This window comes from Patiria miniata, unplaced genomic scaffold (genome assembly GCF_015706575.1).
Source record: "Patiria miniata isolate m_02_andy unplaced genomic scaffold, ASM1570657v1 HiC_scaffold_1, whole genome shotgun sequence".
NCBI classification, from domain to species: Eukaryota; Metazoa; Echinodermata; class Asteroidea; order Valvatida; family Asterinidae; genus Patiria; species Patiria miniata.
The window spans coordinates 25,406,238-25,434,197 of NW_024037047.1; the positions used below are offsets into that span (position 1 = coordinate 25,406,238).

At 38.9% G+C, this 27,960-nt stretch overlaps 1 protein-coding gene across 2 annotated transcripts; it reads right to left on the reverse strand.

Annotated features, from left to right (window-relative positions):
• Nucleotides 1-265: 265 nt before the first annotated feature.
• Nucleotides 266-16,438, reverse strand: LOC119726504. 2 transcript variants are annotated; one of them, XM_038198231.1, is made up of 8 exons: nucleotides 16,220-16,438; nucleotides 12,530-12,655; nucleotides 11,933-12,256; nucleotides 11,312-11,650; nucleotides 10,778-11,098; nucleotides 10,195-10,557; nucleotides 8,731-8,901; nucleotides 266-8,320 (listed from the first exon to the last, which is right to left on the reverse strand). In XM_038198231.1, the coding sequence occupies exons 1-8, from the start codon at nucleotides 16,239-16,241 to the stop codon at nucleotides 4,614-4,616; spliced, it is 5,373 nt and encodes a 1,790-aa protein (XP_038054159.1). In that variant the 5' UTR covers nucleotides 16,242-16,438; the 3' UTR covers nucleotides 266-4,613. The 2 variants fall into 2 exon arrangements, with proteins under 2 accessions (XP_038054159.1, XP_038054149.1); XM_038198221.1 differs by having other exon boundaries at nucleotides 11,300-11,650.
• Between the last annotated feature and the right edge of the window lie 11,522 nt (nucleotides 16,439-27,960).

Sequence of the window (27,960 nt, forward strand, 5' to 3'; positions counted from 1 at the left end):
CAGTTAATCCTATTGAACAATGCCACAGTTGTATCCTGCTGCATTCGGTGACCACAGTCTCCGAGACTTTTGACCGAATGTATGTTTATTTATTTATTTATTCCATTTCTTTACCCAGGGTATGCCCAAACAGTTGAAAACTGGTTTCCATTGGGGCCCTGCATACAATAAATAATGACTAATTATTGTATAATTATACAATACATTACAAATACAATAAAATTCAATACAGTGTGATAAAACATTATTTGAAAAATGCATAGGTTTTAAGCAAATATTATAAATACAGTATATTTTAAATCTATTATAACTACATGTACAGTGTGAATGCTATACTGTAAGGTTGATTCACTGAACACGACAAATTTTGATCAATCTTGTAACATCAAGAAAAAGAAGAAAAAAATGCTGTAACTATATTCGCTGATTACGGGAGGGGCGAAAACCTTTTTGGGAGAAAACACGGGGAAATTCCCATCTGGCTCCTTATTATCTCTTCTTATTATGGCAACCAAGTTTGTTAACTCCGTAGATCAGCACATATCTAGATTGTATAATCAGAGAAGACAGCGGCAAATACACAAACAATTATTTGCAGAAATATTATTACTGACTGAACATTTTACGTAGTTCAGATTTGGATGAGGCTAGTGAAGTCATGGTTCTCAACTGCACATGTAAATTATTCCATATGATTGTACCAGTTACAGCAAAGCTTGAGGCATAACACCTTTTTTTTTGCAAAAGGAATCCTCAGTGCCATATCAGTGGATTGTCTCGTTCCACGAATCTGAATAAGTGGTGTAAACATATTTGTCATATATACAAAGGAGTAATATGTTTATACATTTGTAAACAAGAATTTACAAATAGCCTTTTTATACTCTTCTCTTTCAGCAAATGACATCCAATTAAGACTAGCAAACATATCGGCTGAAGGAGTTAAGAATGCACACATCAGGATTATTCGCGCGGCTCTTTTCAAACATTTATTAAGAATATTGTCGTGTGATGTGTACAGTACTTTCCTTACCATACAGTTCAACAATAATCTAAAGATGGCAAAACTAAGCTGACAAAAAGAGAGTGCAGACTGCTTTGGGGAACATAGTCGCGGATTCTATTTAGCATACCTAGTTTAGAGGAAACTGTTTTCTTCACGTATTCAACGTGTGGGCCCCAACTTAAAGTGTCATCAATAATAACACCTAGACACTTACAAGAGTTCACCTTTACAACTGGAATACGAGCAATATTGACATTAAGGTCAGTACTGCAGACTTTTATTTTAGTTACAATAAGCATGGATTTGGTTTTGCTGGTGTTTATTGTAAGTCGTAAATTCTCGCTAGGGCTGTATTCAAGTTGTTTCTTACTTCATCAACACTGGTAGAACTACACGTTAATGTGGAGTCGTCGGCATACATGAACAAATTACACTCGCTAGGGATACAAAGCGGTAGGTCACTTGTATAAATAATAAATAACAGTGTACCTAAATTTGATCCCTGTGGTACGCCGGTGTTAAGTGGCAGGGCTTTAGATATGTTGCCCTCAATGTTCACAGATTGACTATGTTCACTTAGATATGACTTAAACCAGTTGATGACAGAGGTTGACATATTAACCCTTTCAAGTTTATCTATAAGAGAGTGGCATGATCAACAGAGTCAAATGCTTTACTTAGATCTATAAAAACAGTGCCTGTTATTTCCCCACGCTCCATAGCCTGAAAACATTTGTTTGTTAAATCATGTAAGGTAATTTCAGTTGAGTGTGAGGGCCTAAACCTTGACTGACAACAAGGAATCAGACCACCTTCATCAAGGTGAGAGTACACTGCTGAGTGTATCCATCTTTCCAGAATCTTAGAGACAATCGGCAGTATTGAGATAGGCCGATAGTTAGTTGTATTACACTTGTCTCCACCCTTGTGAATAGGCGTAACCAGGGCGTGTTTCCACTCATTGGGGTATTGTTCGCATCTTATCGAGAGGTTGAAGATGTGGGTTAATGATTTAGTTATGTACAGAGACGCTATTTTAATCATTTTCACACTTATTCCATCTGGACCTGTTGCTTTTCCGACCAACATTGATGATATTTGCTTTTGAACATAGTCTGCAGTAATCTCAGGCAGTAAGCACTTTTCATCAAGTTAATCTGTATCAAAGGGGTTGATATTGTTGTCCACTTTGAGTTCACATGGAGGGGCATTACTGGCCATACGTGTTCCGATTGTTGAGAAATGTTCGTTAAAAGTATCAGCAATGTCGGTGAGATCGTCAACGAATTCCCCATTCTGGGAAAAAATAGACCTTGGAATACTTTTCTGTTTATTGGGGAGAACCTCTTTTAGTTTTTTTTCCACAGAACGGAAGAGTACTGTTGCCTTTATTTTCCTCGATAGGTGATTGAAAGTGTTCGCTTTTCTTGCTGCGGATTTTATCAGTGGTCATGTTTTCGCAGCGTTTTGTATGCGTTCCAATCATTATGTGAGTCTGAACGTCTAGCTACTTTGTTTGCATGATCTCGCTGTCGCATAAGTTTTAGAATTTCCCCATCGAGCCAAGGCAACGATGCACCACGAATACACTTTGATTTCAATGGTGCATGGTGGTTAATAATACTCATAAACAAAGAGTGCCACATGGACCATGCTTCATTTACATCATAACAATTAAGGACATGTTCCCATGGGGCATTAAGGAGGTCCTCTTACAGTTACAGTTTACAGTTACAGTTTACCCTATCATGTCACTCACGATGCATGCGCAGCTAACGCGATCTTTACGGGTAGTTGGTAGTTGGTATCGGACTGCTTCAGAATGGTATTTTGAAAGCTACTCGGAAGATTATGGGGGACGCCACACGAATGAACTGCGGCCAAACACAAGATGTATAGAACGTACATTCAATTAGATCCCCCGCGCTTACTCATGCAAGCGCGACAGCGTTCGATTTACCTCTCACGTGAGTTCTTGCGCTTACTCGAGCCTGGCCCAAGTAACCGACACGCCAAGCCGGTTACTTGTATGAAGTGAGGAAATGGCGTTTGAAAGTAGTTTTGATAACAAATCGTCAAATATACTGCCAAGGAGAAGTTGCTGTATATAATTAGACAAATAAAGTGCTTGGAGCGGCGTATGAACCTGCGACATCCGGTTTATATTAGCATGCCGGGAAAACTATGGAACATCATAGTAAAGTTTAAAAAAGTGCCCTTTGAAAAAAAATTCATCTATCGGGAGATTCAAGAAACACTTGAAGCAGTAAACAATTAACTCATTATTTGCCAAATTTTTCTTACGCAGCAGTATGCCGTTTGGCATTCACAAATTCAGAACACCCAGGAAATTATGGATAAACCATCTTTTGTTTTGCTTATTTACATACCATTTTTGTCCATTCTTCAAGCATTACTCTATCTTCTAAGGCTCTATTTTCTGAGATCCTCTGTACACATTTTTAATGCTAAATACATGCTACATCCACATATGTAGTTTAGTGTTTCTTTCAGCAATCAACGAACGTTTAGTTTCGTAATCATGGAGTGCCGAGTGTTGTTATTGGTACCATGAAAATACTCTAAAACTAGTCTTCAACTTTTTAACACATTATAAACGTTTTGGTACATTGTATAAACACTGTAATTCATTTAAATACTTCAACTTTGAGTCGGAGTCATTGAGTTTGGCAGCTGCTTGTAACTGAAATTATATTTTGAAATTGAACTTTGATTTAGTTTTTAAGCATTGACAAACTTTCGTTTGCTCCAATAATGGACAATCTCCACATATATTAGCAATTAAAAGATAATTTCAAATACACATTAAATATTTTATTATTTGACTGTAGATATAATCAAATATAATTAAGGCTGAAAATTTCAATCCAAGGATTAACGACCCAAGAAAATATTAGTTGCACGAGTCAGAAGAGCATTTTATTTTTAGTTCAAGCACTGCAAGTCCATTAAAAAAATCAAAAGGTCCATTATTAAAGCATCCGAAAGAGCGAAATGTTTAAGACATCAAAATATTTACAAGGACTCGGACGAAGCTATATATATGCTGTCGATTTATAATGTACCTTAAGATGTTTATTGTTTATTGTTTATTGTTTATTGTTTAGTCCTCAGAATGTTTGACCTTGCAAACCTTCCAGCTACGTTAATTTAAAAAAAATAGTGCTGATAGGTTACATTAATGGTTTTGTAATTTATTTTACGATTTCTATGTTTTTATTTATTTTTAGTCCAATAATTCTTTAGTTCTAAAATTTTTTACATTGGAAACCTTCAAGCTACATTAAGAAAAGGCATCCAAATGGCATATCAGTGCTCATAGATTACATAATTGGTAAATCAACTTCCTAACGTATTCTTTTGAAAGATCTTTGAAATTATCAGTTTTAAATGTAATGTTTTTAGTGGGAAATTATAACATTAATTCGTGCCATTATGTCCTTCACTTCAACGAAATCTCATGTAGATGTATATATACGGATATTTTGTTCCTGTGAATATTCCCGTTCGTGACACCGATTATTAAGGCAAGAGTGCCATGCAATGTTCAAAATCTTCATCACCGTCCAAGAATTCACTTGAATATTCATGTACTAAAGTGATTGTCATCTACGGGCATCGACATTGCAGCCGTGGCTCCGGCACACACCGCAGCTCCACCTAGCGTGTATGCTACTGACTCTGCCATCCCGCTTGTTGTCTTTTTCCCCGGGTCAGTGACGGTTGTCCCAAACAAATTCGAGATGACGGATCCCTTCTCCTTCTTAGGGAGTTTTAAGGACGCCAGTCTTGCCTTCAGTGTCTCCATGTTGCCGATATTGAGGTCTTCAAGGTGTGGCATGATTTTCGGATTTGTCATATTTTGATCGAATTCCCCCTGAATGTTGTCATGTATTTTTTCACTTTTACAAGTGGCTGAGAGATGAAAACATTTAACAGAATGGAAGTATGATAAGCTGTTGCTGAGGAATCCTACAAACGTCTCAGCAGGTGATCCATGCAGCAGATACAGTGTCTTCAATCTTCCCCACGAGAACTCCCCACCCTTCATTTCCGTCTGAACCTCATCAAACCCTTTAATAGTTACTCTGTACAGAGACAGTCTGAGATCCGTCAATTTTCTGCACTGACGTAACAGTAAATTTGTTACCGCCACGAAGGTTCTGTCATCGAATCGCTTATTCAGACGGAGATCCAGCTTTTTCAAGTTTGGGAGTTTGTGAGCACTTTTTGCCAAGTCACAAATAGCGTCTGAACTCAGAATCGTCCCAACCAAAACCAGACGCTTCAGCATTCCCAGACGAGGAAGGTAGCGAGCCAAGTCTCTTGCTGCTCCCGATGAGTAGCACTCCCCCGCCTGTGACTCTAAGAGCTCCTGTAGACCAAAAGACTGCACAATATGGAGGACACTGATGTCTGACTCGTCAGGAGGAAACTTAGGCATGTCTTGGTTGCTGGATTCTATTCTCTTACGCAGTTTTAGTACGGCAAGTTTCTTCTCCTCCATATCAACTATATCACACGATTCAACTGCCACATTTACTGACCACTCTATAAATTCATCTTCATTACGACCATCCTCACTTGGTGAGGTATCCACCCCGGTTTCTGAAAGCGATAAATCTTCAGATTTTTTCCCCCCTTCTTCGGGATCTTGAAGTGGCTCACCGACCGCACTTGGCTGAACTGCACTTAGCTGACGGATTTCAATGTCGGTTGAATGTCTTTTGTCAGTTTGATGTGTTTCCGGTGCATTTCCAAGATGCACTTGAGGTTTGAATGCAGGAGCTTTCTCGTGTTCAACCTTTGCATCTGAAACTGAAGATTGTTGGACTTTTGTTTTTGGTTTATTTTTCATATCGGTTCCTGGGAAGGTTGCGACAGGCTTTTGCTCATTATCGACATGTTGATTGGAAAGTGAAGGTTGTTGGGTGTTGCATTGGGATTGATCGGTTTGTTGGGTTCTGTTCACGAAAGAAATCTCCATGTCGTTTCGTGGATATGTGGCTGTTGTTTGGCCAGGTTCGGATATTGGTTGATTTTCTGAGCCTGCTTCGGGCCGAGGCTCAGTTTTGTTGGATATGACCTTCTGCTGTGCTGCATTATCTTCTACAGATTCTGGTGAATGAGTTACTGGTGATTGATGCTCAGGGAGTTTCTTGATGCCCTCCTGTGATGCTGGGACCGTTCCCTGGTGAATTCCACGTGAAGATGGCCGACTGTCTTCGATTTTTTTTTCCACTTTTTTCTTCTTCTCTTGTCCCTTTTTTTCGGAAATAAAATATTCAATGTATTCTTGAAGCTCAGACCAGTCATATCGACCAATTCGTAACAATTCCACCGACTTCACATCCAACTGGTTCTTATCTTCTGGCTGAGCATGTTCGAGTAGGTATGTCAACAGACGCAGTTTGTAACTCGATATCCCAAGTAAGCGGACCCTCCCATCAGGAAAGATCGATTTCAGCCTCTTGTTCAAGGCGCCCTCCCATTGCCCTTCGAAATTCAGCTGGAGACACAACTCTGCGAACTTCTGCAATTGCAACACAACATGGGGGGGCCTGACCTGACTGTATTCCCTGTTGACGATCTTTGCACAGTAATCAACAATAGCTTCTCTGTCAAATTGATTATCTTGGATGGCGAACTGAAATACATTTGAAAACCTCTGGAGGATCTCCGTGTGGCCAATGTTTGAGATGCCATCGACCCATTTTTTCATTTTTCCTGTAGTCTGAGGCAAGAACACGCCGACGCAAAGCTGTTCAAGAATCTCATAGACAAAACAAACCTTTTCATCCTTAGGGCTCGTCAGGGGAGTGAGTTCTGTATCCGGCCGCAAGTTTTCTCGTTCAGTCCCATTTTGTTGCTTTTGCTTCCGCTTACAACAAAGACACCCTGTCCGTATCTCCACTTCTGATACCTCAGAGGAAACTGTCTCAGTACAATGTTCCGTAGATTTAATTTTGGACCCAACCTGCAACGGACAAAGAAGTCCAAGTTTTATTGCGACTTCTAAGATGTTCTCTCCTTTCGCTGTTAAACTCAAAAAGTCCTCTTTCGGAAAGTCTGCACAATTTGTATCACCGCCAACCAGTCTTTGATATGCTACTCTACCAAGCTCTTCCAGTACGTTCACTTGGTCTTCCGTGAGAAGACTGAGTTGTCTTCCTTCAGTGACACCTACTTCCACACCTTTCACCCTATCGAACATGCACTTGACCAATCTGAAGAACAAATTTGTCATGGTAACGTCAGGTTTGAAAGCATCACCTTTTGTCCAGATTGACATCTGACAGAGAGCTACCAAGACAGCTGGGAGACAAGAAAGATCCGGTTGTAGAATGTCCTGTTCTAGATAGCGATGAAGGTTTCGTTTCTTCTTTCGTGTAGTTGTTTTGGTTTCTTCTATCTTCTCAACATTTTCGTCAGTGGCAGTGCTTTCCTTAGTTTCTTGAAGAGTTGACTGTTCGGTGTCTACCAGATGTTGTTCGATTTGTGTGTCCATAGTGGAAGCTGATTTCGTTTCAGCTTCACTCTTGACCACTTTGTGCTCAGGTGTAGATTCCTCTCTCCCTTGAGCAGCATCCAAAACTACATTGATGTATTCGACAGCATTTTTGAGCGTAAAGCCGGTAATGGTGACATGGCGCATGTTATATTTTCGTGACGTACTTTTTGCCAGCTCTGTGTTCCTAGTCGTCAAAACTAAATGACAGCTGCCAAGAAATTCATTGTCTGTCATTACTTTTATGACAGCGTCGATGTCGTCCTTGTCATTACAGTCATCAACCAAAACTGTCAGGTTGCTTTTGTCTCGTGCGAAGTGTGCATAAATCGATTCGGCCGAAATGTTTGCGTCTTTCAGAAGCATGCATTCAATGACTGCTTCACCGATGGTTTTAGCTTTAATAAGCAACCAAGCTGGGACAAGAACAACTATCTGATCACTACCCCATAGTGCACGTTCCTTTCCCTTGGCCCAGTCGTGTATCAGTCTGTACAAAAGCGTAGTCTTACCACAACCCCGTCTGCCTTGTATTATAGCATGCTTACTGGCCAATTCTGGAATACCATCATCAAAGATACTAGACTCTGAGTCTAATTGATATTGTACAGTGTTACCTCTGTGGGAGACATTGGCGAACATCTCTAAGGGTCTGTAGACTGTATCTATTGGTGCAAAGCAAACATCGTCCCGGGCAACCCATGGAGTAATAGGTATTCTACCCATTTTGCTGATCACAAACTGTTTGATTTTCTTGGCAAGCCTCTTAAAATGTTTAGCTGGCTCTGTAATAAAATGCAAAAATATTTCAAATCAATACATATTGGTCTGCAGGTAAAATTGAACTTGAACTATAACCATGCAGTATTGTAAATCAATACACTGTACCTCTCTTATATTTCATCATGAAGTTAGATTTAAAATTAAAAGGTAAAAAGTCTTCACTTCACTTTTTAAACAAAATTGAAGCAATGCGTGCCAAACGCTTATGTTCTCAGGTTTGATTGTACCAAACCTGGAGGGTGTACTCCACATTCTACGGTCTCCTTGATGAGCTAACTATAAAATATAAGAACAATTCCCATAGGAATATTTTGGCAAGGATGCTAATGAAAAGTTGCACATTTTTCCATGTTTCCAACTCTCTAAATAATCCCAATAAACAAATTAACAACATTTTGTTTCATTTTGCTACCTTTTTTATGCCGTTTGTAGTCACCTCTTTCATTGTCTTTTCTGTTATGCGAATATCGTCGACGCCGCTTCCGCACCAGGAAAAGAACAATTCCAAGAAGAACGACGACGAATAAAGGCACGCAAACAATGATGGCGACGACATTGGGCGATTCGGGATCACCGTTTGAATCTAATGCAGGCAGAGAATTTAATGACAATAAACTTTATAACTTTAAACGATGTCTTGAAATTAAATGAAGACATTCCTTGTTCCTTTTTCAAGATGTGTTTGTACTGAACGATGGTCTACGATAGGAGTTAATGGCGTCTTTGCATTCTCATATCTGTTGCCGTGGTTTGTCATTTCATTTTTCATCAAATTTCTTTTTTAAGTAGACGATTTCCACCAAGCCTATCTAAACCTTGCGCAGAGTGACCTGCTGCCCTTTGGGCCCCAGGTAACCGAATTTTTAGAAAAAACAAATTGAGGGCCAATGACGGTCATCACCTTCCATCTATTCCTCATTCGACCCTTGCCAAATAAGCTGGTTCAATGAACTTTGCAGCCAGGGCTACACCCAGGCCGTGTCAACAAACTTTTGACCAGGCCTCCTGCCTCATTGAAACATCAACAAAGACCTGTAACTTGACACAGCCATCTCCCTTCATAACTGCATACAACTGCATACCACAGCCGCCAGTCAATTATCTTTCCAGCGCACTGTCTGGCAACTGTCTGGACACTGTCTGGCACGTGGCTTTTTGTTGTATTGCTATGAATAGGGTCTTGCGTAGTGCGGGAAAGTACCTGCTGCCCAAAGGGCAGCAGTTGACGAGTTGTTGTAAAGTTTTTTTGTAAACGCTGCGCAGGGGTGTTGTCATTACATTTCGTTAAAAAAAAATAAAAAATAAAATAAACATATTTTTGATAGATACGTCTACGTATGGTGATCATGATGAGTATTCCGGGACCCTTGTATTAGTTAGGTCTTCCTATTTACTTTTAATTAGAATCTTTTTTTTTTCGGTTTTTTTCAGGTTTTTTTTTTTTGGTTGTATTCGGTGTGCCTCAGAGTGATTCCAGCTATTGAGGTAAAAAGGCTTTTAAAATATTTTAAATGACATTTTTGTGTAAGTCTGCAAGTATACGGATTGATTAAATTCGTGTCAGACTGTTCAAAGCGTTTTCCTCGGCAACAGGCTTGGGTGTCAGTTCGAGAAAACGAAAATTGTTCGATTACGCTGCAGTGCCTGGACGAAAAACCGACTGCGGACTCTACTGGACGGCCTATAGGCATGCGCAATGCTACCAAGGAGACCGTATTTCATAGCGTCCTAAATTCACGCTACACCGGCAACTGAAAAAAACATAGTTCCAAGATGTAACGTCATCGATGACATAAACTTACTCTCTATTAACACATCCGCATATGATCTGATCAGATCGTCGTTAGATGGGACGTCATAGAAGGCACAAACTTACCCCCTATCAAAACATCCACGTATGACCGGATCAGATCGTCATTCGCTGGGAAGACAACACACCAGTACCTTACGTCACCATCTTGGGAACAGTTGTTAAGGAGCAGAGCGCCTTCCATTGATATGCCGAGGCAGTTCTTTCCCAGATCAGCCATCTTTATGGGACCATCTGGTAGATTCAGTGTGCCAATCACAGTGGTAGACTCTTCATCAGTGGCCCCAAAGGACCAGAACAAAGTGGCTTTGCGTGTCAATGAGATGTCTACAGAGAGCGCCGGACATTGAAGAGAAAATCTAGTTTTAGGATTAAAGGTCACACTGTCACCTTCTGTAGCGGTGCCGTCGTCCAATGGAAAGCGATCCCCTGCAATGAGAGGAAATAATCATGAAAGTTCAAACAAAGGAAAAATTGTGACACATTTATGACAGTGATACAATTTTAATCATCGAATTAAAATCTGAAGTTTATCTGGTTTCCATTTCCCATGTAAAATCAGAACTTTTCTTACGAGGAGTACAACTGCAATCACCGAATTCAATTTTGAAGTTTCAGTTATAGATAAAATCTAAATTTTTCAACCCACCTATCACTCGTACTTCAACATCTATCTGGTTTTCATCTCCCACAGCACATCGATACACTCCAGCATGGTCATCATCAACTGACTGAATCACCAAACCAAAGTCAGTTACGAGATCGAATTCAGGACTAGCATCGACGACACCAGTCGACAGGTTGTAACTGAGGACTTGTCGATCTGGGTTGTCGAGCTTACTCCACTCCACCTCACAAGCTGTGTCGCCAGGTGTCCAGCTCAGGCAAGGGAGTATCTGCTGCATGTCTTTTTGCAGGTAGAAAGATCTTTCTGAGGCCTTCAGTGCATCACTAGCTGATTCCAGCTCATCTAATTCGAAGAAAGAATATAATGTAAAACAACTGTTTAAAAACGGACAAAGGAAGAATTTAAAATCGGTAATGAAATTTAGTTCAGAAAAAGTTTTCTAATTGTTTTGTTTCCTTTCTTTCTTTTTTCTTAATTTGAGTGGCAATATTAACTTCGTCATCGAAAAAAGCACTACGTCCGAGTTCCCGTCGATTAACATACCTTTGACATTACCTGATATCTTGGCATTTGTGTCGCAATTTCTGAGGGTGCCATCTAACTGGAACACGTGACACCAGAATTTCTGTGTATCTTGTATGTCATTCAGGGAGTTGACTGCTAGTGAAGCGTCGCTACCAATGCTGTAATCGGCGCCATGTTGGACCTGCAGGGTAGTGCCATCAGAGAAACGTGCACCAATGATCTGTGTATCTGTAGTGACGCCCTCTCCCGTTGACCAATACACTACGTCTGGTGTCTGTGACGCGCACTCACACTGTAGCGTCTGTCTGCGCCCTCGCTGGAAACTAGCTGTGGAAGATGCCTGACTACTGCCTCCTGGAAAGGTTTCGTCTGTGTTATTGGAATCAAAAATAAAATATTGTTTGATTCAATCCTCGATGGTATAGGCCTACCTGGGGGAAACTCTATTTGAGGTATGAATGGAACATGTCCCCTGTAGGGCTTATGGATGTATTTTTGTTTATTAATTGTATCAATTCAATAAGAAGGGATTCAAGGGAAAATGTATTTGCAGGATCTAATAGGATATCTTTTGTTTGTTTGCTTCCAAACTTTTCATATGGATTACATGTCTGTATATAGGGCCTATTTATCCAATGTCATAATCCTTACCTAGAACTTGGATGTCGACTACCCCAGTTCTGTCTGTAGTGTCACGTGGTATGACTTGACACAGGTACCTTCCTTCATCACTCTCCTTGATACCTTTGATGACGAGGCTGAAACCGGACGTCCCGAAAGCGTAGCTGTCGCTCTCTGGGTAGTCTGTGTTATCTATGTAGCTGATCAGGCGGGATGTTGTCGTGGGACTATCCTGCTTGAACCAGACGACCCGATCAATGGGCTCGCCAGAACGAAATGGTGGGCAAGGAATTTGGTGCCATAAACCTTGTTGAATGTAGTTCACTGCACCAAAAGGACTGCGAATATTGTTCACTGAAAAATAAAGCAAACGTCGTATTTTTGACACAGCGCCACCTCATAAAGCACCGTTAAAATATGTTGGTTTAGAGCATGAGGGAATATATTTTGAAATCAGTTTTAAAATATATTGCCATAAAACGTTTCACATGTATAATTATGTACACGTGTAGCCTAGAAAATATGAGCATCCTCAACGTTTTGAAAAGCAAACAATGTTTGAATGAAATGAAGGTATAGTATAAAAAAAATCTTAATACTTTTCTTGTAGCAAATAAAAATTCAAACCCGAAATTGCTGGGCATATGTTGTCTGCTGCCACACTAAATCCCAAGGATGTTAACAGAATACATGTAAGTGCCGTGTAAATCGCCGCCATGATGTCAACTTTGCATCCAGAGGTCATGCGGCTCACTATGTAGAGAAACAAAGATAATACATATCTTTAAGGAAGTCCAAACCAAAGTTAACTGCTTTATGGTAATTCTGAGTGAGGGATGAACTTGTGAAAGTGTATAGGCTGATCCATCCTGTCCAAGTGTGGTCGCGAAGTTACATGAAGGGGGAGAAATGGTCAAATTGTGATTAATTTTCGGGGTAGCCCTGCAGAATGTGTTCCCCGCTCGGGTTTTCGAGATTCATCGAAGCTGCTGGTTCCCCCTCCCCCCCCCCCTGCAAATGTTCCGACGGTAAATCAATATTTACATGGTGTGGAAAGTCCCCGAGACATTCCTAAATAATCTTGATTCATTGATTTGGGTCAGGTCTCTGTATGACTGTTGCACAACGCCTGGGGTCAATATTGGGCTTAAGGCAAAAACATTGGGCCAATCTTGAAAGCCAGTATTGGATAGAACTTCGGCCCATTAAATTGGCTCCAAGTAGGTTTTGCTCAATGGCGAAACATTGGTCCTATAAATGTTCAACCAATATTAACTCCATATAGGCTATTAGTCCACGTACGTTTTGCATATTGAAACAAAATTGCAATATTGGCCCTCGCCGATGTTTAACCAATGTTTTGACGAAACTGCCATTGTTGCCGATATGGCCTATGGGACCAATAACAACTAGAAATGTGTTTGTGGACAAACACTGAGCTGTTTCTACCGTTTTATTAATGACTGCCGTAAAGGAGTTTCATCCAGGTCGAATGAACATGTACATGCATATTCTATACAAAAAGTGTCCATCCTATGTAAAAAGAAAAAAAAAATACATTTTTCATTACGTCATGATGACGGCACACATTTTTTGAAATTTTCTGTATCTATCTACGACCTAACAAACCTTTTGCAAAAAAGAATTTCGAATTAACCACGTTCCATTGATGAGATATGAGTAAAAGGTCCAAAAATTGAATAATTCATATAAAATCACATGATGACGTCATCGTAACGTCACTGCAATTTGTGTCTATAACACTTCCTGGAATATCTGCATACCGACATTGAACCCAATCGGACATCAGGTACTCGCAGGTCGATCGGACCGTATTTTATATAATGTTTGCAAAATGTGAAGAAAATATTAAAATTTGAAAAATTCATAAAAAATCAGACGATGACGTCATGATGACGTCACTTCAGATTTTGAATGCTTTTATCTATACCTACCTACCCACCAAGTTTCATAACGATCGGACATACCCTAATATGATGTCATGATAACGTCACACATTTTATGAAATTTTGTGCATCTATCTTTCACCTGACAAACATGTTACAAACAGAATTTTGAATTTACCATGTTCCATTGATGAGATTTGTGTAAAAGGTCCAAAAATTGTATAATTTATATAAAATCACATGATGACGTCATCGTGACGTCACTGCAATTTTTGTCTATAACACTTCCTGGAATACTTGCATACCAAGTTTGAACCCAATTGGACCTCCGGTTCTGTAGATATAGGGCCTTAAAGTATGCACTTTTAGGATGACGTCATGTGACGCGTGATGACGTCATGATGACGTCATGATTCGGCATTCATCTTCAGATGGTGGTCTAAGTGTGTGCCAGGTTTGAAGTCGATCGGATTTGAAAAAAAGTCCAAAAGTGCCTTGTAGAACGAAAACACGTGTTATCCTATGGGAAAAAAAGTGGAAGAGAAAAAGAGAAAAAAACAAAACAAAAACAAGAGCTGTTTCGGTGTGTACACCGAAACAGCTAAAAATACTTCCAAAATGGCTGCCTTACACAGAATACTGCGCAATAGTCGTAGCCTTGTTGCCATTTTGTGATTGGACGATGAACGGCGTTCATTTTGATGGTGTCTTCATATGTCCAGTGCAAGTAGCTGCAAGCGCGGTTGCAATGCAAGTAGCGCTGCCTACGCACCCGGGATCCGCACTCAGTATACAATACTTTCAGAATCATTTTAGTGACGGTCTGTTTTAATGAACATCAAAAAGGAAATAGATTTCAAATTTTCCAAATGATCTATAATTACATCTTGAGATCGTTTAGACACACCCCCATCAATGCATGAAAGTGAATACGGAATTGGAGTGCTACTGTTAACTAATTAGTTCTTCCGGTCGCATCATCCTTTTTAGATATTAGGGAGGTATTTTTTTTAATTTTTTTTTTAACTATTTTAAAATTAAAATAATGATTGCAGAGAAAAGCAGGGATCAATTTAATACGCATAATATGTACATAAAATTAATAAATTTACATTCGTAAAATAATTTATTTAAAGAAAGTAGATGAATAACATAAGTTTGTTTTAGAGAAGTAGTTCTTCCCATTGAGGAATAATTCTTCCATTCCCAAAGTTTATGCACAAAATTATTGTCCAACGAATCATTGCAGATAGCTTGCAATGTTCATTTAAATATTTTGTGAAATGATTTTTCTTTTCCCCCTTTCTGTATCATTAATTGAACGAAATGTGTCACACTCACAGAAAAACCTGCAGAATCTGGTCTTGTACGATGAACATGTACATGCGGCGCCCGTACGTGCACATGGTACCGTACGTCGTACATGCGTACATGTATAGTCGGACTCCCTATTATCGCGGGATCCCTATTATCGCGGCATGGTACATTTCTCTTTTTGCGTTGCCAAAATTCCTTCAGGTGGCAATTTTTTTTCCAGTTCACCAGTCATTAAGGACTTTTCGCCAAGTTGTATAAAAAGAACGATTAAAAAATGTTGTGTCTTTCGGGACTTCTAACGATTTTTAATAAATAGGCCTAATAGCGTTCTCCAAAACTTGCAAATTTTCCCTCACCGTGTCTGCTAAAAGGTACCGTCTATATTTTAACATAATTCTTTAATGGTGCTCTGTCCATGAAAGTTCCATTGCCTGGTTCCCATTCTTCAGCTGCAAATGTAAAATGACGTCGAAAGACGATATTTGCACCGCGAAATCGTAAAAACTGTTGTACGGGATCAAAATAAGCACAGCGCGTTAACAAAAATAAAACGACACACCGTGTAAAGTGAATGGCGCCCCCAATCGCCAATCAGTAGACTTGCCTCAGTGAGTTGCGTTCTCCTTTGGGGGGAAGGGCAGGGTCTTAGAAATCATCCTGCAGATATAATAGTCTTTAATCAACTTGAACTTACAGGGAAAATATCAAACTTTATTCAGGGGATGTTTTGGTCAAACATTAACTAAGAATAACAAAGTTGAGATCATTATAAAAACCACTTCCCGCATACCGGGATCGATAATAGGGAGTCCACCTCCGTTCGCACACGCCGAGCATGTCTATTTTCACAGGCATCATACACAGAATAAACCACACCACCGTCGGAATTTTTATATCAATTTGAAAAGGAAGAGTTATACTACACAAAAGACAGGACAATTCGAGAAGGTTAGTGGGGAATCTCTATTCCGAACGAGAAACGTGATAAGTACCGCGATAATATGGCAACCCATCCTACTTCAACATCGTTAATTGTCCAATCACAAAATGGCAACAAGGCTACGACTATTGCGCAGTCACAGAATCAACTCACCATAATTTGCATGCACGACCATCGCAAAACCTCGACCATCGAATCCTAAAAACAAGGTCAAGGGTCGCGATTGATACTATCCCAGAACCGGTGGCTATGCCCCATGTTGCACCGAATCTTGTTATCCGCCAGATTTCGAAATCCGAGCACCGAAACTTGGAATTCCAAGGTTCGTTATCGGATCTTGAGATTCGGTGTTACGACGCCATGATACGTATCAAACGGATGCTTTTAACGGCAAAGTGGGGGCGGTATATATGGAACGCCAAACGTACCAATTTATGATGTTACTAGTTCTTCGCCTCGGGAACTAGTTTGTCAACTTCCAATATCGAGGGGAGCTAATATCAGTTGTCCACCCGAAATAAACCATGTTATATTTGTTTTACTATACCTCATACATATTCAGCGCCCATTTGGTTTTTTGTTGTTGTTGTTGTTGCAGTGTGCACCTCAAAAAAGTTTTCTTGAAAAACTTGTCCAGTTCACTAAAGAATCATATTGCTCAAATTCACTAATTCAGTTCGTTTACAATACAGTGCAGCTGTAAAAACAGTAGTTTGTGTATAACATTCTTTTGTACAGGATGCATCTCTTTTGTCCATAAATATTCTCTAGTTCGGCATCAGTGAGCTCGGGAAAATGACGCGCCATGCAACCATCTCTTCGTACGTGTGTAGCTCGTCGTTTGGGCGATGTTCGCGCGTGCGTACTACACCCGTGCGACAGTTCCACGATTGCTTTGTAAAGCGCATGCGTAGTAGACTGTCGCACGGGTAACCCGTTGTCACGGTCTCACTTCTCCGGCGTGCTAGCTTCTTCAGGTGGATTCGGTGGATAATTGAGCACGTCACAGTGCACGTTACACGAGCACGATTCATGCTCATGTGTCCGCTGTGCTAATTACTTTTCCTCGGGCTGTATTCTGAAGTCTACAAAGCCCATACACAGTAAGGTGCTCCCATAGAGCTATGGGTACTCCCAAGAATGTGTTATGTAACACTTCCTGTGGGTCAAGTCATTCCATGGTCTTGCATTTGTTGCAAGCGTTCTGATTTATGTTCCCATGTTCATGGAGTTATAGTTAAGCACGAACTTCTTGATCTGTGTTCCTTGCTCGTTCATGGTCCATTTTGTCCGCTTTATTTTTGGTTATTGGGAGTTAATAGTGCGCGCCACGAAAATTTTGGATTGGACTGGTACCCTGTAACCATGCATACAAATATCCTAAGATCTTACGTGCACCAGTACAACCCCAAATAACTCAGCACACTAAATACAGTTGACGAAAATGTACGCTACTGCGCAATTTTGTGCATGCGAGTTGAAGAGAAATTTCCCTGTCGGAGAAGCTAGCACGCCGGAGAAGTGAGACCGTGACACCGTGCGACAGTCTACTACGCATGCGTAGTTACCCGGTGCGGGAATCCTCGCGCGCGCGCTTGGTTAACAGCAAAAATAACATCTGGCACGTGATGGTGAATTGACCAGTGAGAGTTCGGCTCTCGATCATGAATATGTATGAGGTATAGTAATGCCATCTGTTTCTTGTCATATTATTGGCCTTGAGCGCGCGCTATGATCATGACTACAGTATTCTTAGGTTGTGTTTCGGCATGTGGTTAGTTATGGAATTGTTTCGGGTGCGGATCAGGGTGAACGTAAGGTCATTATTATTATTATTATTACTATTTTTATTATTATTCGACCCAAAACGACATTATAAGTTTACACATAACATGAAGGGAAAACACAAGAGCATAAACACTCGAATGAATTATACAATTAAAATTATATGTTTGAATTATACAAACAAAATAAAACAAATAATGTGAAGGCCGACCAATCTGCATTGCATTCGTATTTGTTTATTTCTGATCTTTAGGGTAGCCCGTGATGTGGTCCCTGGGCATATACAACTAGACTACAAAGACTATAAAAAATAAAACAACTATTTTCCCTCAGGCCTCGACTTCGACTCGAAAAAAAAAGAATTTCAATGGGTCACCTCGGAGGCTATACCACTCGAAGCATTCAACCTTTGTATAATATTTCATAGTTGTTAATACCTAAACGAAACACTAAAATATGCAAATGATAAAGACAGTGTAACATGCAAACAACAACAATTGATTCTTAATTGTATCATTTCATTATTTTTTTCATAATCTTGGCCTTTGAAACGGTTATGACCTGCGGCAAAACAGGGACAATGTGTTCTTGTATGCTTAAAAACGTACTGTCCACGGGTATAAATAATTATAATTATTTCCATAGTTATTCATTTTGTATTGCCAATTTGTTTTTTGGGACGAAACTCGGAATCAGCTTGGCAAGAAGTGCATCTTTAACTCCAAATACCGAGCAATTCAGCAATGGTACTAAGTTACTAACATAAATGCATTCAAATTTTAAACCACAAAACAAAAAAACACAACATGACTCTACTAATACTTGACTTTCGTGGTGTGAGCACCATTTGGGTTGAACTTGCCATCACTGTGATGAAGCAATTTATTCATCAAAGACATTATGTTCAGGAGTCATTGCATGTATTTATCGGTAATTTAAAAAAATATTTATCACTAAAATAACAGAGAGTTACAATAACATTGGAAGCTTCACATCATCAAGAACCCTTTATTTTAGTTCATTATAATTACACCACCCGTCCTCTGCTCAGGACGTCACAGCCGTGTCCTGCAAGGCCTATGCATCTGTATGCGATCTTTTGGCTCAAGAAATATACAACAACATTTATAGATTACAAGTTTAGGTGAGACGAAATGTGGTTTCAATCACATCATATTAATAATTTTCCTAAAGTGCTCATCCATTCAATTTGAAAGATAGTAAGGGGACTATTAACTCCCTGTGAAATTATTCTTTCTGGCAAGCTCTCATTTTGAATAAATCAACGAAAAAAGGCATTTCCAACGGTGCGTCTTAAAGCCATAGTCCATCATTTGCAGCCATCCGAAAAGTAACTGGCGTAATTATTGTTGAAAAACAAACTTGGTTGAAAGATAGTAAGGGAACTAAACTCCCTGTGAAATTATTCCTTCTGGGAAGCTGTCATTTTGAAGTAATCAACGAAAGAAGGCATTTCCAACGGTGATTCTTAAGAAGCACCGTAGGAAAATTTAAATAAGTAGTTCGTTTTGTTATTCAGCGCAGCGCGCACAAGTATTGGAACAACGCACACGCGCGCGCGGTTGTTATAATTCGTCGGATCAGTGCGCTACGTCGCGTATAGCTGCAATTCAAAACAATTCAAAACATGATTCAGTAACTTTTGATTTGAAATTGAGATCTTAGAATGCTGTTTTTCTCGGAATGTACAGCTGAAGCTTAGCTGAAACTTCATCAGGTTAGTTGTTCAGTATCCTTCATTAGATTTTGAACCCTTTTGTTGCTTCAAACGAACAAAATGCACAAACTACAAATGATGGACTATAGCTTTAAGAAGCACCGTAGGAAAATTTAAATTAGTAGTTCGTTGTGTTATTCGGCGCAGTGCGCGCAAGCATTTGAACGACGCACAGGCGCGCGCGGTTGCTATAATTCGTCGGATCAGTGCGCGACATCGCGTAAAGCTGCAATTCAAAACAATTCACAGCTGAAGCTGAGCTGAAACTCCACCGGGTTAATTAGTTGTTCAGTATCCTTCATTAGATTTTGAACACTTTTGTTGCTTCAAACGAACAAAATGCACAAATTACAAATGATGGACTAAAATATATTCAACTAGAGGTTCGCGTTTGTTGTTACAAACGCAGAGTGGTCGGGTAGACAACTATTTCATTAGATATTGTCCAGTTAAGTTATGAATATGTTTTTGGCACAAAAAAAGACTTTAACATTTCCAGTACCAATTATTTTGTACAAAAGGAATACGTCTTTAAGGGTATGTTAAATTTCAGTAAACATTTAGGTACACGTACAAGTCATTTCCTGTTTGAAGACGTAATCAGTCAAAAAAAGAAGGGAGGACACTTGTTTATCAATAAGTAGAAATAACGGATTGGAATATGGAAATTAAGTGTATGTTATAATAAAACCTTACTTCCGGTTTGATGACTTCACAGTATTTGGAAGCAAAAGGTCAATATTAAGTGTAACAGATGTCATTTTGTTCGGCAAAAGACAAAGTCATGAGACAGGGATCATGTGATGGATTTAAATTAAAAATAAAATGATCATTGTTGAATTCTCCCTACGGTAACTTTTGTCTTTGATGTCATGGTTATGAAACCTTGTAAATTAATTTGTGGTTGCTCACTGGATATATTGGGGCAATTTTATTAAAATTGGATTGAGGGTTTTAACATTTTGAAAATTTAAACAGTTTTGATGTGCCGCTAGAGGGCGCCCTTTTGTGCGATGATGTCAAAATTACGTTTTTGCGATTGGCATTCCTCACTTAACACTTCTATAATGTATTTGTCTGTAGTAAAATTCTTCCGTTTTAGAGTAAGATTCAATTTCTTATTGCACTTCCGGTAACACCGGAAGTAAAGGTCAAGCAGTTGTGCCCGGGAATAAGAAATGTTGCTCAAGGCACTGTCTACAACCTCACGAAAAAATGAACACGATACTCTGTTTAGTTCAAGAGATATAGGTCAAACTCTTTTGTCAAATCGTGCCGTCAAATCGCTTGTAATTTGATATCTGATGATGTCATGATGACGTAACAACATTTATAACATCTTTTTAACATGGTACAAGTTCACACTAGGTTTTATGATCATACCGTATTCCGTTCTGAAGAAATTGTGCTTTGTTTTGATTTCAGGCTAATTTCTTCATTTTGAATTCACTTAATTTTAACCTTCCGGTAGAACCGGAAGTAAAGGTCAAGCGAATTCACGTACACGACATATTTTTTTAATCAATTAATGGTCTATCTGATTACAAGGTTGGAACATAATTGATCAATTTGTTCAAGAGTTATAGGTGTAAGAAGATCGTCATTTTTTTAACGAAAATTGCTTGTAATTTGAGACCGGATGACGTCCTGATGACGTCAGAGTAATATGCACCACTTAGGATGAAGGTCGATATATATTGAAAGTTACGAGTTCCTATCATAAACCGTTTAGGAGAAAACCCTCGGAAACGTGCTGTACGAAAAAAGAAAGAAAGAAAGAACTAGAGGTTCGCGTTTGTTGTTACAAACGCAGAGTGGTCGGGCAGGCAATTTGTTCATTAAATACTGCCGAATTGAGTATGAATATGTTTATGTAAGAACAAAGGATCACGAAGTAAATCCTTTCCAGTACAATCAATTATTTTGTTTCAAAAAATGCATATTTAACGGTGTGATAAATTTTAGTAAACATTTTCTGTACTCATACAAGTTATTTCCGGCTTGATGACGTCATAATTCAAAAACGGGAAGTGGATACCGATCTAGTTCGCAATGGATAAATGTTCGTTGTGAAGTTAAATAAAGTATGAAAATATGGAAAATATAACTGTATGTATTCATAACACCTAACTTCCGGTTTGATGACGTCACAGTATTTGGAAGCAAAACGTGAACATTGTAAGGGATATCGTTATATGGGCTACGAAGATATACGCCATGAATCAAATGATAGAATTAAATCTAAAATATTATATTAATATTTTCAAATTCTCGTATAAGTAACTTCCGGTCCGATGACGTCAAGAATTTGGAACCTTGCCAAATTATCTGTGGCTAATCAAAGAATATCAAGGGGCGATTTGGAAATATTTGAACCGATCGTTTTCAAATTAAAAACAAACAAACACTATTTTATGTGCCGCTAGAGGGCGCCCTTTCGGATGATGACGTCATCACACTGTTGTTTTTTTTGTGTCTGACATTCTTCACTTAACACTTTCATAATTTATATGTGTGTAGTAAAATGCTCCCGCTTTTGAGTTATATGCCGTTTTTATTGCACTTCCGGTAACACCGGAAGTGAAGGTCAAGCGGTTTTGTTTCCGGGAACAAGAAATGTTTCTCACGGGATAGTCTACAACATCACGAAAAAACGAACACGATACTCTATTTGGTTCAAAAGATATAGCACAAACTATTTTGTCAAAATTTGCCCTTAAATTGCTTGTCATTTGATACTTGATGACGTCATGATGACGTAACAAAATGAATAACATTTTTGTACCATGGTATATGTTCACGGGAAGTGACTACTCATTTAGTTCGGAGTGGATAAATGTTCATTGTGAAGTTAAATAACGTCACAGTATTTGGACGCAAAAGGTGAACATTGTAATGTATATCGTTATTTGGGCTTCGAAGATATGCGACATGGATCAAATGATAGAATTAAATTTAAAATATGATCGTTTTCAAATTCTCACAGAAGTAACTTCCGGTCTGATAACGTCATGAATTTGAAATCTTGCCAAGTTATCTGTGGTTAATGAACAAATATCAAGGGGCGATTTGGTAAAATTTGAACGGATGGTTTTGAAAATAAAGAAAACAAACACTATTTTATGCGCCACTAGGGGGCGCCCTTCGGATGATGACGTCATCACACTGTTTTTGTGTCTGGCATTCCTCACTAAACACTATCATAATAAATGTGTCTGTAGTAAAATGCTTCCGCTTTTGAGTTATATTCAGTTTTTATTGCACTTCCGGTAACACCGGAAGTAAAGGTCAAGCGGTTTTGTGTCTTGGAACACAAAATGTTTCTCACGGCATAGTCTACAACCTCACGAAAAAACGAACACGATACGCTATTTAGTTCAAAAGATATAACGCAAACTATTTTGTCAAAATGTGCCCTTAAATCGCTTGTAATTTGATGCCTGATGACGTCATGATGACGTAACAAAATTTATAACAACTTCGTAACATGGTACAAGTTCACACAAAGTTTTGTGATCATACCGTGAACCGTTCGGAAGAAATGTTGCTTAGTTTTGATGTCAGGCTAACGTCTTCATTTTGAATTCACCTAACTTTCACCTTCCGGTAGACCCGGAAGTAAAGGTCAAACGAGTTCACGTACACGACAAAAAATGTTTAGCGATTAATGGTCTATCTGATCACAGAATACAGACATCATTGATTGTTTAATTCAAGAGTTATAGGTGGAAGTAATTGGTCACTTTTTCAGATAAAATAACTTGTAATTTGACACCTGATGACGTAATCATGACGTCAGAGTAATATGCACCACTTCGGATGAGGGTCGATATATATTGAAAGTTACAAGTTCATACCATATACCGTTTAAGAGAAAACCCGCGGAGAAGTATTGTCCGGAAAAAAAAAGAAAGAAAGAAAGAAAGAAAGATTAATCGCAACAAATCCAAAGAGTGGTCGGGTTGTGCCCGACCACTCAACTAGAGGTTCGCGTTTGTTGTTACAAATGCAGAGTGGTCGGGTAGACAACTATTTTATGAAACACTGTCCAGTTAAGTTATGAATATTTTTATGTAAGAACAAAGTATCAGGAAATTAAATCCTTTCCAGGACAATCAATTAAATTTCAGTAAACATTCCATGTACACATACAAGTTATTTCTGGCTTGATAACGTCATTAGTCAAAAACGGGAAGTGAATACCGGTTTTAATTCGGAGTGGATGTTCATTGTGAAGTTAAATAACGTATGAAATTTGGAAAATATAATTGTATGTATTCATAACACCGAACTTCCGGTTTGATGACGTCACAGTTTTTGGAAGTAAAAAGTGAACATTGTAATGGTATCGTTATTTCGGCTAAGATATACGACATGGATCAAATGATAGAATTAAATTTAGAATAGATCGTTGGCGAATTCTAATAAAAGTAACTTCCGGTCTGATGACGTCATGAATTTGAAACCTTGCCAAGTTATCTGTGGTTAATCAAAGAATAACAAGGTCGATTTGGTAAAATTTGAACCTATGGTTTTAAAAGTAAAGAATGAAACAATATTTTATGTGCCGCTAGGGGGCGCCCTTTCGGTTAATGACGTCATCACACTGTTTTCGTGTCTGGCATTCCTCACTAAACACTTTCATAATAAATATGTCTGTAGTAAAATGCTTCCGCTTTGAGTTATATTCAGTTTTTATTGCACTTCCGGTAACACCGGAAGTTAAGGTCAAGCGGTTTTGTGTCTGGGAACACAAAATGTTTCTCACGGCATATTCTACAACCTCACGAAAAAACGAACACGATACTTTATTTAGTTCAAAAGATATAACGCAAACTATTTTGTCAAAATTTGCCCTTAAATCGCTTGTAATTTGATACCTGATGACGTCATGATGACGTAACAAAATTTATAACATCCTCGTAACATGGAACAAGTTCACACAAGGTTCCTGATCATGCCATGAACCGTTTGGAAGAAATGTTGCTTAGTTTTGATTTTAGGATAACGTCTTCATTTTGAATTCACATAACTTTGACCTTCCGGTAGACCCGGAAGTAAAGGTCAAGCGAATTCACTTACACGACAAAAAACGTTGAGCGATTAATGGTCTTTCTGAATACAGAATACAAACATCATTGATTGTTTAGTTCAAGAGTTATAGCTGAAAGTAATTTGTCACTTTTTCAGATAAAATCACTTGTAATTTGACACCTGATGACGTAATCATGACGTCAGTGTAATATGCACCACTTCGGATGAGGGTCGATATATATTGAAAGTTACAAGTTCATACCGTATACCGTTTAAGAGAAAACCCGCGGAGAAGTATTGTCCGGAAAAAAAGAAAAAAAAAAGGATTAATCGCAACAAATCCAAAGAGTGGTCGGGTTGTGCCCGACCACTCAACTAGAGTTTTGCGTTTGTTGAGTTACAAACGCAGAGTGGTCGGGCGGACAGTCTTTTCATTATACACTGCCCAGAAAAGTTAGGAATATACGTATATATAGAACAAAGGATCACGAAATTAAATCCCTTCCAGTACAATCAACTATTTTGTTAAAAAAATGTATATTAAAAGGTGTAGTAAAATGCTTCTGCTTTTGAGTTATATTCGGATTATATTGCACTTCCGGTGACACCGGAAGTGAAGGTCAAGCGGTTTTGTGTCCGGGGACAAAAACTATTTTGTCAAAATTTGCCCTTAAATCGCTTGTAATTTGATACCTGATGACGTCAAGATGACGTAACAAAGATTATAGTTTTCGAAAGATGACGTCGTCACACTGTTTTATGTGTCTGACATTCTTCACCTAACACTTTCCTAATTTGTATGTGTATGTAAAATACTTCTGCTTTTGAGTTGTATTCGGTTTTTATTGCACTTCCGGTAACACCGGAAGTGAAGGTCAAGCGGTTTTCTGTCTGGGAACAAGAAATGTTTCTCACCACATAGTGTACAACCTCACGAAAAAATGAACACGAAACTCTATTTAGTTCAAAAGTTTTAGCGCAAACTATTTTGTCAAAATTTGCCCTTAAATCGCTTGTTATTTGATACCTGATGACGTCATGATGACGTAACAAAATTTATAACATCTTCATAACATGGAACAAGTTCACAGAATGTTTTATGATCATACCATAAATCGTTCGGAAGAAATTTTGCTTTGTTTTGATTTCAGGCTAACGTTTTCATTTTGAATTCCCCTAACTTTGACCTTCCGGTATCCCCGGAAGGAAAGGTCAAACAACCTTGACTGTAAAATCGTTCTTTCTTTCTTTTCTTTTTGGGAGGCTAATCATCCTTACTCGCAGCTGGGATGCTGAATTGCGAAGGACGCGGCTACAACGTGGTCGGGCCGCTGGCACGTAAAGGCGCCTCTGGCTGCCGGCCACATCGACCCATATAAGACCGTACGGAGCACAGCCTGAGATCGAAAGTGTTTGATTTTTCCGGAGGGAGGAAAACCGGAGGGCCCGGAGAAAAACCCTCGTGGCACAGGAGAGAACCAACGCACAACTCTACTCACATGCGATCCGCGGCCAGGATTCGAACCGTGGTCACCTTGGTGAGAGGCGAGCGCTTGACGCACAAGCCACCCGTGCCACCCAAAAATGTTTATCAAGGTATTGTCCATCAGATTACAAAGTATGAAGGTGATCGTTCATTTCGTTCATGAGTTATAATTGACGGAAAATTGTCATATTTTGACCAAAAATCGCTTGTAATTTGACACGTGGTGACGTCATCGTGACGTCAGAGTAATATGCACCACTTGGGATGAGGGTCGATATATATTGAAAGTTACAAGTTCATATCATAAACCATCTAGGAGAAAACCCGCGGAGAAGTATTGTCCAAAAAAAAAAAGAAACAAAGATTAATCGGAACAATTCCAAAGAGTGGTCGGGTTTTGCCCGACCACCCAACTAGAGTTTCGCGTTTGTTTAGTTACAAACGCAGAGTGGTCGGGCGGACAGCCTTTTCATTATACACTGCCCAGTTAAGTTAAGAATATATGTTTATGTAGAAAAAAGGATCAGGAAATTAAATCCCCTCAAGTACAATCAATGTTTCAAAAGGTATCTTTAACGGTGTAATAAATTTCAGTAAACATTCTATTTGCACAAAAAGTTATTTTTGGTTTGATGACGTCATCAGTCAAAAATGGTGAGTGAATACTGAAAAAGTTCGGAGAGGATAATTTCTCATTGTACAGTTAAAATAACGTATGAAAATATGGGAAATATAATTGTTTGTATTAATAACACCTAACTTCCGGTTTGATGACGTATTGATAACACCTAACTTCCGGTTTGATGACGTCACAGCATTAAAGATCCAAAGGTGAACATTGTAATGGATATCCTTATTTGGACTTCGAAGATATGACAGGGATCAAATGATAGAATTAAATTAAAACTATGATCTTTTTCAAATTCTCCTTAAAGTAACTTCCGGTCTGATGACGTCATGAATTTGAAACCTTGCCAAGTTATCTGTGGTTAATCAGAGAATGTCAAGGGGCGATTTGGTAAAATTTGGACGGATGGTTTTACAATTAAAGAAGGGAAACTCTATTTTATGTGCCGATAGAGGGCGCCATTTCGGATGATGACGACGTCACACTGTTTTTTGCGTCTTGCATTCCTCACTAAACACTTTCATAATATATATGTCTGTAGTAAAATGCTTCCGCTTTTGAGTTATTTTCAGTTTTTATTGCACTTCTGGTAACACCGGAAGTAAAGGTCAAGCGGTTTTGCGTCTGGGAACACGAAATGTTTCTCACGGCATAGTCTACAACCTCACGAAAAAACGAACATGATACTCTTTTTAGTTAAAAAGATATAAAGCAAACTATTTGTCAAAATTTGCCCTTAAATCGCTTGTAATTTGATACCTGATGACGTCATGATGACGTAACACAATTTAAAACATCTTCGTAACACGGTTCAAGTTCACACAAGGTTTTGTGATCATACCGTGAACCGTTCGGAAGAAATGCTGCTTTGTTTTGATGTCAGGCTAACGTCTTCATTTTGAATTCACCTAACTTTGACCTTCCGGTAGACCCGGAAGTAAAGGTCAAGCGAGTTCACGTACACGACAAAAAACTGTTAAACGATTAATGGTCTATCTGATTTACAGAATACAAACATCATTGAATGTTTAGTTCAAAAGTTATAGGTGAGAGTAATTGGTCACTTTTTCAGATAAAATCACTTGTAATTTGACACCTGATGACGTAATCATGACGTCAGAGTAATATGCACCACTTCGGATGAGGGTCGATATATTGGAAGTTACAATTTCATACCATATACCGTTTAGGAGAAAAGCCGCGGAGAAGTATTGTCCGGAAAA

Excerpts from the sequence above, each read along its gene's own strand:
- LOC119726504 (XM_038198221.1), bottom strand. The coding sequence starts at position 16,241 with ATGGTCGTGCATGCAAATTATG. Across the intron at positions 11,651-11,932 it reads AGTCGACATCCAAGTTCTAG|ACGAAACCTTTCCAGGAGGC; the intron begins GTAAGGATTATG and ends CCAATAACACAG. Across the intron at positions 8,902-10,194 it reads CGTGGATGTTTTGATAGGGG|ATTCAAACGGTGATCCCGAA; the intron begins GTAAGTTTGTGC and ends TGCCTGCATTAG.